Genomic DNA, 16,233 nt, shown 5'->3' with positions numbered 1-16,233 from the left:
AGCCTACATGTGCAGTGCACCCTGAGCCTTGGCTGCTTCCTGACGTGTGCTGTAACGAATCAGGGCGCTGCCCTGGGTCAGGCCGAGGTGAAAGGTCAGCAGGGGGCCGTGCTGCATACAGATAGTCCGTAGTGTGGAACCGTCAATCTGTAGGAGAACAGAAAACTTAGTGGGATACCAGTGTGTCTGTGGTGGGGAAGTGTGAGGCTGTAAAAGGGTGGGCAGTAGAATTATACATTTCCCCATTCTGTTTTTCCCTTAGCAGCCCTTTCATGCCAACGTCATTCATGCAATCCTTAATTGATTAAATGGATCAGTCAACTTCACAATCCAATTACACTTGGGTCACGCATTACACAGGCTCATTTGCATAGGATACACCGAAGGAGAATGCTGATGAACAAGAAATTCATACCCACCCCTCTCTCAATGGCCATTTTATTTAATATCTGTGATAAATTCCACTTCGATGATGGGTCAGAAAACATAAAATTCCAAATCACCCACAACATAATCCCTAGGCCCTCTTTTCCCCCCCCATCCTTCTGCTCATTCCCTCCCTGCTCATTGGTACTAGTGCTAACATCTTTATCAATTCTCTCCATCTGTACCTGAGGGGTGAGATTGCTGAGCAGTAGCCAGCAGCTGCCTCTGGAGGCCACACCATCATTCCACGCTGAGCCTACGGAGGAGAGAGAGGGCAGTCAGAAACAAAGGGTAGTCTTTCAATCTTTTTTCTGTTGTAAAGCCGATATTTAATAAATATCTTACTACAATGAGTTCTGAAAACCCAACAGCTATAAATGGTTTTGTATCAAGTTGGCCAGGAAACAGTTAAAATCACTAGTGTTGATCCAGATATATAATATTACCTGTCCCAAATCTTGAATCTTGACTGCCCCCGCCCTCTCCCCAGCCCCTGGTCAAACGCGGGGCTCCGCTGCCCCATAGAGATGTCGAGGCCTGTTTCTGACTGGTCAGTCCAGGAGGGGGGCGTGGCAGCTGGGAACTGACGCGACTGGTCTTCCACGGCTTATTGTGTCCGATGGGCTCTGGGGGCCAGCTGGGTTTGTACTCCGAGTACTTTGCTGAGGAAAAAAGCACAACTTTCAACACACCAAAATAAATGACCAAGGGAAACAGCTCATTTCAATACATCATCAATTTACAGAGCTTTGGTTAGCAGCTCATTCTCTCAAATATTAGACTAGACCTTAAAGCTGTTCATATATTAGAGAATGTCACTACCTGTGCTGTGTGCATTGCCAAGGGGGTTGTCTGAGGCACTGTAGGGCCAGGCACCTGGTGAAGGCAGCAAGGTGTTGAGGGAGGGGTTTGGCCCTGCAACAGAGAGATAGGATGTGTCAAGAAATACTGCAATACAACATATGGTGTGCCTGTGGAGGTCATGAAACTTGGTCAACCGGTGACTTACAATCAAGTAACTGTCGGTCTCACAGTAATTAACCATTAACTAAAGAACACATTTAGTATCTCCTGGCTTTCACACATAGCCTACAAGCCACCGTTGTGCGCGTACCTGACGAGCCCTGGGCCGCCCATGCCCCTGGGCTGGCCCCCTTCGTACCTCCAACCTGGGAATGTGCAAAATAGCGAACCACTTCCTCCTCACTCACAAACTCTGCCAGGATTGTAGTGTTCCCCAGAACACAAGGGAAACATAGCTAATTTCAATCAATTTACAGAGCTTTGGTTAGCAGCTCAGTCTCAACTATTGGACTAGACCTTAAAGTTGTTCATATTAGAGAATGATGCTACCTGTGCTGTTGCATTCCCAGTTGTGTGTCTATATACACTGCTCAAAAAAATAAAGGGAACACTTAAACAACACAATGTAACTCCAAGTCAATCACACTTCTGTGAAATCAAACTGTCCACTTAGGAAGCAACACTGATTGACAATACGTTTAGCAAATGGAATAGACAAAAGGTGGAAATTATAGGCAATTAGCAAGACACCCCCAATAAAGGAGTGGTTCTGCAGGTGGTGACCACAGACCACTTCTCAGTTCCTATGCTCCTGGCTGATGTTTTGGTCACTTTTGAATGCTGGCGGTGCTTTCACTCTAGTGGTAGCATGAGACGGAGTCTACAACCCACACAAGTGGCTCAGGTAGTGCAGCTCATCCATGATGGCACATCAATGCGAGCTGTGGCAAGAAGGTTTGCTGTGTCTGTCAGCGTAGTGTCCAGAGCATGGAGGCGCTACCAGGAGACTACATCAGGAGACGTGGAGGAGGCCGTAGGAGGGCAACAACCCAGCAGCAGGACCGCTACCTCCGCCTTTGTGCAAGGAGGAGCAGGAGGAGCACTGCCAGAGCCCTGCAAAATGACCTCCAGCAGGCCACAAATGTGCATGTGTCTGCTCAAACGGTCAGAAACAGACTCCATGAGGGTGGTATGAGGGCCCGACGTCCACAGGTGGGGGTTGTGCTTACAGCCCAACACCGTGCAGGACGCTTGGCATTTGCCAGAGAACACCAAGATTGGCAAATTCGCCACTGGCGCCCTGTGCTCTTCACAGATGAAAGCAGGTTCACACTGAGCACGTGACAGACGTGACAGAGTCTGGAGACGCCGTGGAGAACGTTCTGCTGCCTGCAACATCCTCCAGCATGACCGGTTTGGCGGTGGGTCAGTCATGGTGTGGGATGGCATTTCTTTGGGGGCCGCACAGCCCTCCATGTGCTCGCCAGAGGTAGCCTGACTGCCATTAGGTACCGAGATGAGATCCTCAGACCCCTTGTGAGACCATATGCTGACATGCACATTTGTGGCCTGCTGGAGGTCATTTTGCAGGGCTCTGGCAGTGCTCCTCCTGCTCCTTCTTGCACAAAGGCGGAGGTAGCGGTCCTGCTGCTGGGTTGTTGCCCTCCTACGGCCTCCTCCACGTCTCCTGATGTACTGGCCTGTGTCCTTGTAGCGCCTCCATGCTCTGGACACTACGCTGACAGACACAGCAAACCTTCTTGCCACAGCTCGCATTGATGTGCCATCATGGATGAGCTGCACTACCTGAGCCACTTGTATGGGTTGTAGACTCCGTCTCATGCTACCACTAGAGTGAAAGCACCGCCAGCATTCAAAAGTGACCAAAACATCAGCCAGGAGCATAGGAACTGAGAAGTGGTCACCACCTGCAGAACCACTCCTTTATTGGGGGTGTCTTGCTAATTGCCTATAATTTCCACCTGTTGTCTATTCCATTTGCACAACAGCATGTGAAATGTATTGTCAATCAGTGTTGCTTCCTAAGTAGACAGTTTGATTTCACAGAAGTGTGATTGACTTGGAGTTACATTGTGTTGTTTAAGTGTTCCCTTTATTTTTTTGAGCAGTGTATATAGTTTAACAGTAGAACAAATGAACTTCTTCTACATCACAGAAAATATCCATGTTTTGGAGAATGTGTAAACAGTCGGTGGAGAAGCAAGCTAAGACCCGGTCTGTTTGGTTTCATGTTTGTGACCTCATGAAAGTCAATACAGCTACATTACCATAACTCTGTTTCTACGGTGCCTCCATTATGAGGTTTGCATCTAATTATTGTATAAAATTAATGAGTAAAGATTAAACCATTTGTGAAATGATGTAATGCTATGTTAAACCGTTAACTTCTTTGGGATAGGGGGGGGGGGGGCGCTGTTTTCACTTTGTAAAAAATCGTTCCCAAATTAAACTGCCTCGTACTCAATTCTTGCTTGTACAATATGCATATTATTATTACTATTGGATAGAAAACTCAAGTTTCTAAAACCGTTTGAATTATATCTGTGAGTAAAACAGAACGCATTTTGCAGCAAACTTCCTGCCAAGAAGTGAAAAATCTGAAATCGAGGCTCTGTTCCAGGGCCTTCCTATTCATTTGCTTGAAATCTATGGATATACATGCACTTCATACGCCTTCCACTAGATGTCAACAGGCAGTGAGGTGAAATGGGGTGTATAGCTTGATCTGAGGTCAAACGAGAGCTCTTGGAATGACATGACCCCAAATTTCCTTTGTTCAGCAAGGCGCGGGAAGGACATCAGCATTGGCTTCTGAAAAGCTTTCGTTATAGACGGCTAATATCTCCGGCTTTGATTTTATTTGATAAATGTGATAATATCATCGTAAAGTATGTTTTTTCAATATAGTTTTATCAGATTATTGAAAGTTTATCGGGAGTTTTGGCTTTTTCCGTTCTCTGCGTTTGTTGACGATGGACAGCTTCGCGCCACTTGGCTAGCTTTGGTTGCTAATTCGACAGGATAAGAGGACATTCTAAAACCAAACAACGATTGTTCTGGACAAAGGACCCCTTGTACAAGATTCTGATGGAAGCTCAGCAAAAGTAGGAACCATTTATGATGTTATTTTGTATTTCTGTGGAAAATGTTTAGTATTATTTTCCACCCTCATTGCAGGCGCTGTCTCGCTATAACGTAAGCTGTATGTCGTACTAAAGTTATTTTTTGAATTCTAACACGGCGATTGCATTAAGAACTAGTGTATCTTTCATTTGCTATCCAACATGTATTTTTTAGTAAAGTTTATGATGAGTAATTTGGTCAGATTAGGTGAGTGTCAGAAATATATCCGGAGATTCTGGGAAAAAGTTGCTACGTTTTCACAATGTATAACCACGGATTTCAGCTCTAAATATGCACATTTTCGAACAAACCATATATGTATTGTGTAATATGATGTTATAGGACTGTCATCTGATGAAGATTGTGAAGGTTAGTGAATAAATATCTCTTTTGCTGGTTTTTTCCGCTATCGCTACCTTTGCGTTGAATGAATGCGGTTGGCTATTGTAGTAAGCTAATATAATGCTATATTGTGTTTTCGCTGTAAAACACTTAAAAAATCTGAAATATTGGCTGGATTCACAAGATGTTTGTCTTTCATTTGCTGTACACCATGTATTTTTCATAAATGTTTTATGATGAGTATTTAGGTATTTCACGTTGGTCTCTGTAATTGTTCTAGCTGCGTCGGTGCTATTTGTGATTGTAGCTGCAATGTAAAACTATGATTTATACCTGAAATATGCACATTTTTCGAACAAAACATAGATTTATTGTATAACATGTTATAAGACTGTCATCTGATGAAGTTGTTTCTTGGTTAGTGACTAATTCTATCTCTATTTGGTCGGTTTTGTGCAAGCTACCTGTGCTGTGAAAGAAATGTCTGTGCTTTTTTGTATTTGGTGGTGAGCTAACATAAATATACGTGGTGTTTTCGCTGTAAAACATTTTTTTTAAATCAGACATGTTGGCTGGATTCACAAGATGTTTATCTTTCATTTGCTGTATTGGACTTGTTAATGTGTGAAAGTTAAATATCGCGGAAAAATATTTTGGCAATTTCGCGCGCTGCCTTTTCAGTGGAATGTGGGGGGGGGGGGGCTAGACAGGTTAATGTGAGAGAATTGTATTCCCTTTAAAAAGTTTAAGTCATTGGCCCGCCCCCATGAGCAGACATGATCTGGCTCGTGGGACAGCCCTTTTGTACTGTTACGAATAAAACCCCCACCTGAAAAAATCCTCTTCAGACCATGCCTACCTCGGTCAGCTGAGGGGGCAAAGGTTTGAGTAGAGACCACAAACCTCAGTTTAAGCTAAGGTTGTAATGGTTGTTGAATTTCTAACCATACAACGTGGAGCATTGGCTACACGGCAGGAAATGGTTAAACTCTGAGACTATCGATCCTGACAGAATAAGAGCAAATCTTAGATACTAATTACTAGTCTGCAGCTAGAAATTGTCAACCTGGGACGCGAAGACCGACAACCGCCAAAACATCTAATCTATAAGAACATTTTTGAATGGTACTCTGAAGTATCCATTCTAACCACGAAAGACTTCAGGGAAGCAGAGAGAGACGCTCGGATGAACTTTCCAACAGAAGGACTGACGATTCCAACAGATCACAACGACACACTAGGAGCAAGTATATATTGATTGCAATTATTCCCAAATGAGTGTGTTCATGTGCAAATGATTAGCATTTCGATTAATATAATTATCAACTGTGTAGTGACTGTCTTTACCACACCCACTTCCCTTGGTCCACCAAGCCGTCATATCGGCTTAGCCCACTAGGGAACCGCCCCTATCATTTCCTTGTAACCATTTCTAATGTTTGTTTATGCGTTTCTGTGATTATTTAGTTAGTAAATAAATAATGAAGACAATTGGTGTATGATGAGTCATAGTAAAGGCTGGGTTCGTGCAGATAACCAACAATTTACGACGTTTGGAATGAGACTAACGTGAGGTAAAGAATATTTCATTAATTAGAAGACTGATCAGATAAAATATCTGAAGAGTTATATTAGGAAAATTATAACTTTGTAATCTGAAGATTATCCTTGGTGCCCCAACTTCCTAGTTAATTACATTTACATTATTTGTTTAAATCACGTAATAATAATTACAGAGAATTGATTTAATAAAATAAGTCTTCAATCTAACGATGCCAAAGACACGACATGTTTTTTTGTATTGGATATATTTACCATATAATATGGAGATAGAAACAAACCTTACCATAAGTAGATAATTGTAAATGATTAAATCCTTTCAATAGAAATACAAATGTTTTAGTTATGAATTTAAGTTTAATTCAATGAATTGACTCTTCACATGGGATGTTTTCACTGAACAACAAAAGGAAATATTGAATGATCCCCAATGATCCATCGCATCTCCCAAAAACATTTAACATACATCTGTAAAATGATAGTCTAGAAACTAAAGCTTTAGTTGTCTTCCTCTCAGGCTTCAATGTCTTCTCCCTGGACCTCCTCAATGTACACCCCATCTTCACTGTCACTTTCCAACCTTGAGGATGGCTCATTGTCAGGCTCAAAAAGCCTCAAATTTGCCCGGATGGCCACCAATTTTTCAACCATTGTATTGGTCAGCCTGTTGCATGCTTTGGTGTGTATGTTCCCAAACAAGGACCAGTTGCGCTCTGAGGAGGCTAATATTGGTAGAATTTGGAGGATGATGGAGGCAACAGGGGAAATAGCCTCAGATCCACAAAGTCCCTTCCACCAGGTGGCTGATGAGATATGTTGGCACAACTGCCATATTGCATCTCCATCCCAAAGCCCTTGCTTGGAAGTGTACTTCGTCAGACTGCCAAGAACCTTTCCCTCATCCAGGCCAAGGTGGCGAGACACGGTAGTGATGACACCATAGGCCTTGTTGATTTCTGCACCAGACCGGATGCTCTTGCCAGCATACTTGGGCTCCAACATGTACGATGCGGTGTGTATGGGCTTCTGGCAGAAGTCTTCACGCTTTTGATGCATTTCAGAACTGCAGTTTCCTCTGCTTGGAGAAACAGTGAAGTGGGCAGAGCAGTACGGATTTCTTCTCTTACATCTGCAAGCAGAGTCTGAACATCAGACAGGATGGCATTGTCTCCCTCAATCCGTGCAATGGCTACTGCTATAGGTTTCAGGAGTTTCAGGCTGCTTACCACTCTCTCCCAAAATACATAATCCAGGAGGATCCTCTTGATGGGGCTGTCCATATCGGCAGACTATGATATGGCCATTTCTTGGAGACTCCTTCCCCTCCAGGAGACAGTCAAACATGATGACACCTCCCCAACAGGTGTTACTGGGCAGCTTTAATGTGGTGCTCTTATTTTTCTCACTTTGCTTGGTGAGGTAGATTGCTGCTATAACTTGATGACCCTTCACATACCTAACCATTTCCTTGGCTCTCTTGTAGAGTGTATCCATTGTTTTCAGTGCCATGATGTCCTTGAGGAGCAGATTCAATGCATGAGCAGCACAGGCAATGGGTGTGATGTGAGGGTGTGACTCCTCCACTTTAGACAGGCATGCTTCATGTTTGCCGCATTGTCGGTCACCAGTGCAAATACCTTGTGGTCCAAGGTCATTGATGAATGCCTTCAGCTCATCTGCAATGTAGAGACCGGTGTGTGTTGTCCCTTGTGTCTGTGCTCTTGTAGAATACTGGTTAAAGGGTGGAGATGTAGTTAATTATTCCTTGCCCACAAACATTTGACCACCCATCAGAGATGATTGCAATACAGTCGGCTTTCTCTATAATTTGCTTGACCTTCATTTGAACTCTGAACTCTGCATCCTGCATCCAGCAAATGAGTAGATAAAGCATGTCTGGTTGGAGGGGTGTATGGTGGGCGAAGAACATTCAGAAATCTCTTCCAATACACATTGCCTGTGAGCATCAGAGGTGAACCAGTTGCATACACAGCTCGAGCAAGACATCCATCAGCATTTCTCTGACTACGTTCCTCCATTGAGTCAAAAAAACTTCTGATTCCAGGAGGACCATGAGCTGTTGCTATCGATAAGGTGTCTGATTCGTCATTTTCACCTCGAATAGAAGTAGAGGTACTTTTGTCAGAGGTTGCTTGTTGTGAGCAGTGAGGGAACTTTATGCACTTGGCCAGATGATTCTGCATCTGTTGCATTCTTCACATATGATTGGGCACAGTACTTGCAAATGTACACAGTTTTTCCTTCTACATTAGCTGCAGTGAAATGTCTCCACACATCAGATAGTGCCCTTGGCATTTTCCTGCAAAGAATTTTTTTAAGAGTAAATAAAAACAAATACAATTCCATGTACAGATAAATAGTTAAGCAGTTAGATTAAACAATTCCTTTGTAAGATAAATGTTTTAAAATGAAACATATGGAAACAGGTGAATTAACACTCAGTTACCAGGCTCAAGCAAACTAAAACCCACATGGAAGCAAAAACTAACTAGCAGAAATTGTTAACAAGTTAGAAATGATTTAAACACTTTGCTCTAGGCTACTACTTACTAGTTAATAAAAAATGATTTATGTCATAAAATATATTCACCCCACCCAGTACTGTAATGAAAACTTACCAGAAAGCATGTAGTACTTGGCTCAGACAGTGTAGTAGTGTGGGCTCAACAGCATCTCATTAGTGTGCAAGATCTTGAGAATCAGCTCTACATGTGATGGAAGAATGCACTGTGCATGCAGAGGGTTGCAATTCCATTGAATTGGGGATGGTTTAACCAAAATATGCCACAAGACCTACAATTGCCTTATATGTATCCTACAAAAAAAGGTCCACTGTTATAAGCTAACCTTTTTGATGAATTTAAGCAAAATTCCCCAAATTCCAGGGCTCAACTTCCCATGAAACATGTCCGGAAATTTACAGACCCTTTGCAACCCTAATTGTCCCCCGTCAGACTATTCTTGATTTAATCTTGTTTTTACATATACTAAATAATATATATTTGTGAAATTTGTTTTGATTTAGAACAGACCACTGTCGTGCGTGCACCTGCACCAAAACAGGGGCAGCGGGATAAAAAAAAAAAAAAGCACTTAAATAGCAAATGGAGGATACTTTCCCCACCAGGCAGTTCGACTGCCCTCGTGACCGCCAGTAATACGGTCACTGCAACAGCCCAAGGTGTGCCAATAGGTTTAATCTCATTCAATACTTATACAGAAACAGTGAGTACCTGCATTGTCTCGAAGTAACTGGTGGTCAGAGTCACTGAGGCTAGAGGGTCCATGGGAGCCCAGCACACTGCCAGGGGTCATGTACGGGTCCGACTCCGGGTCGGCACTCTGGATGCCTTTCCAGGGCACTCCAGGCTGGAACTCTGTCACCGCAGAAACCACAGGGAAGACTGAGCCTGGCAATATTGACATTTTTTGCAACTGCAATGTTTCATATGTGCATGTCAAAATTGTGCATTAGGAACTTGGGGTACTGAAAGCAGCTTACCTGGGGGCCAGCTGGATGTCCCAGTCATGGTGCCCATCTTGCTTCCAGGGGTACGGTGCCAGTTGTCAGAAGGGCCCTGAGGGGGCATTCCCAAACCATCAACCCCGAGCAACTCATACTGTGAATATGGGGAGCCCTCTCGAACTTTCATGGCCATGGGTAAAGGACCTGCAATAGCACACAAGACAAAAACAGAAATACAAATAATTTGTCAGTGACATGGCTTTTCCTTTTATGGCTTTATATAGGTATGATTATTCATGTCATTAGCAAGAAATTGGATTTTAATGACTCACCATTCTTGTGATGGGCTGTATCTGGGGGAGAGGGGGCCGGAGAGTGACCCTCCATCATCCATTTGAAGCGGGACTGCTGCCCTCCTCCATCCTTCACCCCCCCCACCATGGAGCCCAGCTCCAGCCCAGACAGATTGCCTCCAGGAGCAAGACCTGATATACCAGAAAAAACATGGTCAGATGGTTCAGTCAATGCAGTCATGAGCAAAGATGGCTGTGTTGATAAAACCTGGGCCAGTGTAATCCCCCTGAAATCGAACATCACGGAATAGCTGCTAGGTGATTTAAATGAAAGACCTTCGTCACGGCAACAGTGATATACGAGCTACTGTTTACACAAATTAGTTGGATATGATTTAGTAATGGTTTGCCTTTGACGTCATACTGAGTACACTGCTCTAAACTGACAGATTGGACTGAGATATGTTAGAGATAATAACGAAGACCAAACCTAAGCAACTTACCAGAGTACATCCCCTGTGTTTTGGCATGAAGATCTGACAAGGGGCCACCCATACCAGGGTGGGGGATTGAGTCTGCCATCGGCTGTTTTGGTGCCCCTCCAAGAGATGGGGACAGTTTGGAGCTCCCACTGCCTCCACCTACCACTCCCTGTTGTTGCTGTCTCTGTTGTTGCAGAATAGCCATGATTCTAGCCAGCTATGGAGACATGGGGTAAGAGAAAAGAATTAAAAATATGTACACAAACACTGCATCAAGAGACTAAAAGACAAGCTGGCTAGAAAGCTACTTCATACTGAAATTCTAGCACAACTATTGCATCTAATATTTAAATTAGTCCGAACTGCTATAGGTATAGTGATAAGCCACTACACTACTATGGGACGTTCAGTACCTGCTGTGGATCAGTCTGCTGGCGTATAGGCTGGGGCAACTTCCTCTGGTTCTGCAGGAGCTGCTGCTGCTGCTGCTGCTGCAGAAGGAGCTGACAAGCCTGGGGGGGTATGGAGTTGACAGGCACAAAGTAGTTTTACTATTCTATTCCACTGAGAGAGCTAGTGTAGTAGCAGTTTTACAGTTACAATTACTTGATATACAATCAATACAAGATTATTTGAATTACTGAGCAATTTTGAAAATTGTGATAAATTGTTCAGACGGCCTGAACCACAACATCGAGGCGGAGACGATATTTACCAGGTGGAATTGCTGCACATGAGGGTAAATGTTACTAAGCACGGCAAGTTGCTGTGGTGAGAGCTGAGGTGGGAACACCCCTCCTCCGACTCCTCCAACACCTACTCCTCCAACACTGCTGCCAGGAGAGGGTATCTGCTTTAGCATGGGACCCGGCACCTGTGACGTAAAAAAATATATAAGGTAGAGTTTTGTTAGACAACCTTGGCCAATATTCCAAAATGGTAATCTAAAGACAAGCTAGAAAATATATTGTTATTGACTTTGAGCACCTGCGCATACCCAACATGGAACAACTTTGCAAATAAACATTAATATTCATGAGGTACAACACAGGCAACGCACCTGCGCAGACAAGAATTGATGAGGGACTTGTCCGCGTAACCCTTGGGGGGGGTTCATGGGATGCATCCCAGGCTGGCGCATTCCCCGAGACTGAGGCATCCCACCGCTGCCACTAAATAAACCATGACCACCCATCTGGAACGATATACATAAGAGTACAGTTAAATATGAAAAGATAAAAAGGAACAGTGAGCGCTGATAAAAGGAAAATATCTATAAAGTTAGTTGACAAAAAAAGCTAGTTGATGTTAGCTGGCTAGCTAATGATAGGGTCAACATATCTAGCCTCCTTCACCTAGGCCAATCGACAGACCATGCAAACACTGCTTAGCACAGCTTCAAGGACAGCTTGAACCCTTTGACAGGAGTATGACTCTCTTACCTTGTCACTGTAAGGCCCCATGTCTCCAGGCCCCATGTCTTTGGAACTGGGCATACGGTAGCCTCCGCCACCTCTTCCTCCTCTCCGCATTTCACCGCTGTAGTCGTTCATCCCTCTCTTATCTCCTTCCAACTTTTTATCAAGACTCAAGTCCTCGCCCTATTAAAGGAGTGGGAAGCTTGAGTTTTTACTCAAAGTAACAGAGTGATCAAAGACTTAGTAGTCACGATCTGGTTAACCATTACTACAAACACGGTTATGTTTTAGTGTTTTTAAAAACCTCTTCAGAACATCATCTTGAGAATCTATGCTACCTAGCTAGTTCCAGTTGGCTAACGTTAGCTACTAGCCAAGCTAGCATGTAATTACATTGCAAATCATGGTGAGATACTACGTGCATTCACTAATAAGAAACCATATAAATTCATGCCAAAATCTGCAAAGCCTCAACTCCTAGTGTTTGGTGAAGTATGGGAACCGTGCGCACATCTACTGTATGCGGTGCTCATTTCATCCCAGAGGACTTCAATGGCTTAGTATAACCAGTGGAAGGCAGGATTCAGAATGAAACCAGGTGTTGTGCCGAGCGTTGTTTGTGAAGCCTGCAAGCTCTATTTCAGGGTTCCCCAACTGGTGGCCTTATTTGGGCCAAGTTCTGTGTGTCAAAAATATAGATTTTTTTAATGGTTCATTGTTGGACATAAGACTGTAAAAACACCAATAAATAAGTGATTTTTAATTTTGGAAATGTGTTCAAAGTATTCCCAAGCATAATAAAAAGATGCGATTGTATAAAAATGTAAGCAAGGTTTGAAATGATTATGTTTCAGTCAAACAGATCGGTTTGGGCTTATCGTGGATAATTTGCAGTCTACAAATGATTTGTAATTATGTTCCGGCCCCCCCAGACCGTCCACGCAATAATTTTTTTAAATCGTTCTACGGCTAAATCCAGTTGACCATCTCTGCTCGATTTCCTACTGGTACATCGAGTGTCAGCAGTGATGAGAAACCGTGTAAATTCAATGTGGATTTACCGCACTATAAATCACTATTGGATTAGCATGCAGACTCTCCCTCTGAAGTCCTCTCCTTGGCTCTTTGGTAGCCAACTCAGCCGTAAATTGTTAACTTCTTATGGCTGCAGGGGCAGTATTGAGTAGCTTGGATGAAAGGTGCACAGGGGTGCCCAGAGTAAACGGCCTGCTCCTCAGTCATTAGTTGCTAATATATGCATATTATTATTATTAGTATTGGATAGAAAACTCTGAAGTTTCTAAAACTGTTTGAATTATGTCTGAGTATAACAGAACTCATATGGCAGGCAAAAACCTGAGAAGAAATCCAACCAGTAAGTGAGAATTCTGAGGTTGGTCGATTTTCAACTCATCGCCTATTGAAAACACTGTAGGATATGGATCTGTTTGCACTTCCTACGGCTTCCACTAGATGTCAACAGTCTGTAGAACGTTGAATGAAGTTTCTACTGTGATGTTGAGCCGGATGGGAGCTGTTTAAGTCAGTGGTCTGACAGAGAGCCAGGTCCTGGTCACACACATTCCACATGATATCGACTTGCGTTCCATTACTTCTATAGACACAAAGATATTCTCCGGTTGGAACGTTATTGAATATTTGATAACATCCTAAAGATTGATTCTATACTTAGTTTGACAAGTTTATTCGACCTGTAATATAACTAAGTTTTCGTCCGACGTTCGCCTGGACCTGCATGAGCGTTTGGATGTGTACTAAACGCGCTAACAAAAGTAGCTACTTGGAAATAAATGATGGACATTACCGAACAAAACAAACATTTCTTGTGGAAGTGGGAGTCCTGGGAGTGCATTCCGATGAAGATCAGCAAAGGTAAGTGAAGATTTATAATGCTTTTTATGAGTTTTGTTGACTGCACAATTTGGCGGGTAACTGTATGGCTTGCTTTTGTGGCTGAACGCGGTTCTCAGATTATTGAATATTGTGCTTTTGCCGTAAAGATTTTTGAAATTTGACACAGCGGTTGCATTAAGAACAAGTGTATATTTTATTCTATGTAAAACATGCATCTTTCAAAGTTGATGAGTATTTATGTTATTTGACATGGCTCTCTGCAATTTCTCCGGATATTGGAGGCATTTCTGAACATGGCGCCAATATAAACTGAGGTTTTTGGATATAAATATGAACTTAATCGAACAAAACATATGTATTGTGTAACATGAAGTCCTATGAGTGTCATCTGATGAAGATCAAAGGTTAGTGATTAATTTGATCTCTATTTCTGCTTTTTGTGACTCCTGTCTTTGGCTGGAAAAACAGCTGTGTTTTTCTGTGATTTTGCGGTGACCTAACAATCGTTTGTGGTGTTTTCGCAGTAAAGCCTATTTGAAATCAGACACTTGTGGGATTAACAACAAGATTACCTTTAAAATGGTATAAGATACATGTATGTTTGAGGAATTTTAATTATGAGATCTGTTGTTTGAATTTGGCGCCCTGCACTTTCACTGGCTGTTGTCATATCGATCCCGTTACCGGGATTGCAGCCATAAGAAGTTTCAGTCTCCGCTCTCTTTACTTTATATCTGCTGTATATCTGTTCTGTGGGTTTCTCCCTGTGCTAGACTAGTTGTTCTCTGGCTTACTACTTAGCCATGTCGACAGTGGTGATTGGCTAGCTATCTGGCTAGGCTAGCTAGCAGGCTAAAATAAAAATTGCTGGCTTGCTAAGATGACTGCATATACTGGTAACATTATTTGATAACTGGTTAGATGGCATTATGCATTTCCAAAAATGTGGTTTACTTTAATGTAGCTGTAAGCTAGGTGTTGACAGCAACTGGCCGACTCAAGCAGTGCTAACCAATGGTCCCTCTAAACTGCACGCATTCCACACAGCTCCCCGGGACTGCCGCACAGGAATATCAACCCACAGAGAGATGCACAAGATTGAGCTTCACTGCTCTAGAAAGTTCAGTGGTCACCAATCGGTCAATCATGATCGACCAGTTGATAGTGAAGGGATTCCTAGTCGATCGCCAAATAAAAACCTAACGATAAAGCAATGTGTTCCTATTTTTACCACTGTTGTCGGTAGACGCACCCAATTCAGCTGCCCTGTGCGCCGTGTAGGTGAACGGTTGCCATTTTGAACCATTTCATGTGTCTTATGGCACAATCTCTGCCTTCCCGGTGGGCCCAGAGAGCAAATCAAGTGCACTATGTCTACCACTGGCCAATCGGATGGCTCAGATGACCGTGTCTGCAGTAACGTAGCAGGCATAAAAGGAAGCTACAGCAAAGTTGATACTGTGAGTTTTCAAAACCATGACCAGAGAGACCCAACGAATACAGCAAAGATTTTATGAGTGGGTTCAAGTTTAACTCAGCGCTGTCAACACTTAAAAGCCATGAAATGAGTTCATCCCATTTCCACTCAGTGCTAAAACATGCAATGCAGCAGTAATGAATGAGTAGGGAAGTATCTAGAGAGTTGCGTTATTATTATCAGCTTGGGTCATTTTAATAGAGGAATATTTCCCCCTCTGTTCATAGGAGTAACATGAATTTGTGCAATAATGCGGTGCAATTCGAGTTTTGCAATCAGCTGGAAGACCGTGTCCCTTTTTGGTCAGTGGAGGAAAGGGAGACCAAAGAATGATGTTTAGAGGCAGTCTCTGTATGCTGCTCCCTCCCTCCGCTGAGACTGAACATCAGATGCAGGCCCCATAAGAACAGTAAAATAAAAAGCTAATTATTTAAATGTGTGCTCACGCAGCTGTCTCACAAGTAATACAACAATGGATCTATTACCAGTGTGATCATACAGCCTACCTCGAACTTTGATAAATAAATAAATATATTTTTAAATGGCCCGAACAAAAATACATTGGCAGGGCTATTCAAGCAAAGCTAATATGTGGTGATAATGTATTGGGCCTATAGCTTACTGCACAAACATGATCGCTACAGTACTGTTTTCAACTGGTTAATGTTGCATAGGTTGTTTTAAGTAGGTTAAAAAAAAATCTGAGCGGTAGATCTCAGCTTATATTTTGACTCAGAAAAGGTTGTTTCTTGTTAACACCATCAACGTATCCCTTTACTGTGGCAATTGTGATCGAATCAATGCAATATTAGCCACTTTCAATGTAATATACTGAAACAAAAACTACGCAAGAAATGTTTATGTAGGCAGAACGCATCGGAGTAGAATTCTATTGCATTGACACTCACTACTCAGCCCGTACGCT

General features: G+C 42.9%; 1 protein-coding gene across 3 annotated transcripts in view; it reads right to left on the bottom strand.

Moving 5' to 3' along the window:
* LOC120037845 (trinucleotide repeat-containing gene 6B protein-like) overlaps nucleotides 1-16,233 on the bottom strand; it is a 30,256-nt gene that overhangs the window by 2,052 nt on the left and 11,971 nt on the right. For 2 of the 3 annotated variants that reach the window (XM_038983817.1, XM_038983823.1), the window contains 12 exons: nucleotides 11,981-12,139; nucleotides 11,599-11,733; nucleotides 11,254-11,412; nucleotides 10,952-11,050; nucleotides 10,560-10,755; nucleotides 10,096-10,248; nucleotides 9,800-9,967; nucleotides 9,531-9,674; nucleotides 1,249-1,341; nucleotides 873-1,088; nucleotides 612-682; nucleotides 8-147 (listed from right to left, as the gene is read on the bottom strand). In XM_038983817.1, coding sequence (XP_038839745.1) covers nucleotides 8-147; nucleotides 612-682; nucleotides 873-1,088; nucleotides 1,249-1,341; nucleotides 9,531-9,674; nucleotides 9,800-9,967; nucleotides 10,096-10,248; nucleotides 10,560-10,755; nucleotides 10,952-11,050; nucleotides 11,254-11,412; nucleotides 11,599-11,733; nucleotides 11,981-12,139 — 1,733 coding nt within the window. Of the gene's footprint in view, nucleotides 1-7; nucleotides 148-611; nucleotides 683-872; nucleotides 1,089-1,248; nucleotides 1,342-9,011; nucleotides 9,113-9,530; nucleotides 9,675-9,799; nucleotides 9,968-10,095; nucleotides 10,249-10,559; nucleotides 10,756-10,951; nucleotides 11,051-11,253; nucleotides 11,413-11,598; nucleotides 11,734-11,980; nucleotides 12,140-16,233 lie in introns of those variants that run through there. The other variant, XM_038983827.1, reaches the window with a different exon arrangement.

This window comes from Salvelinus namaycush, chromosome 3 (assembly GCF_016432855.1).
Source record: "Salvelinus namaycush isolate Seneca chromosome 3, SaNama_1.0, whole genome shotgun sequence".
NCBI lineage: Eukaryota > Metazoa > Chordata > Actinopteri > Salmoniformes > Salmonidae > Salvelinus > Salvelinus namaycush.
The sequence above is the reverse complement of the archived record's forward strand: the minus strand, read 5'-3'. Positions and strand labels throughout refer to the sequence as shown.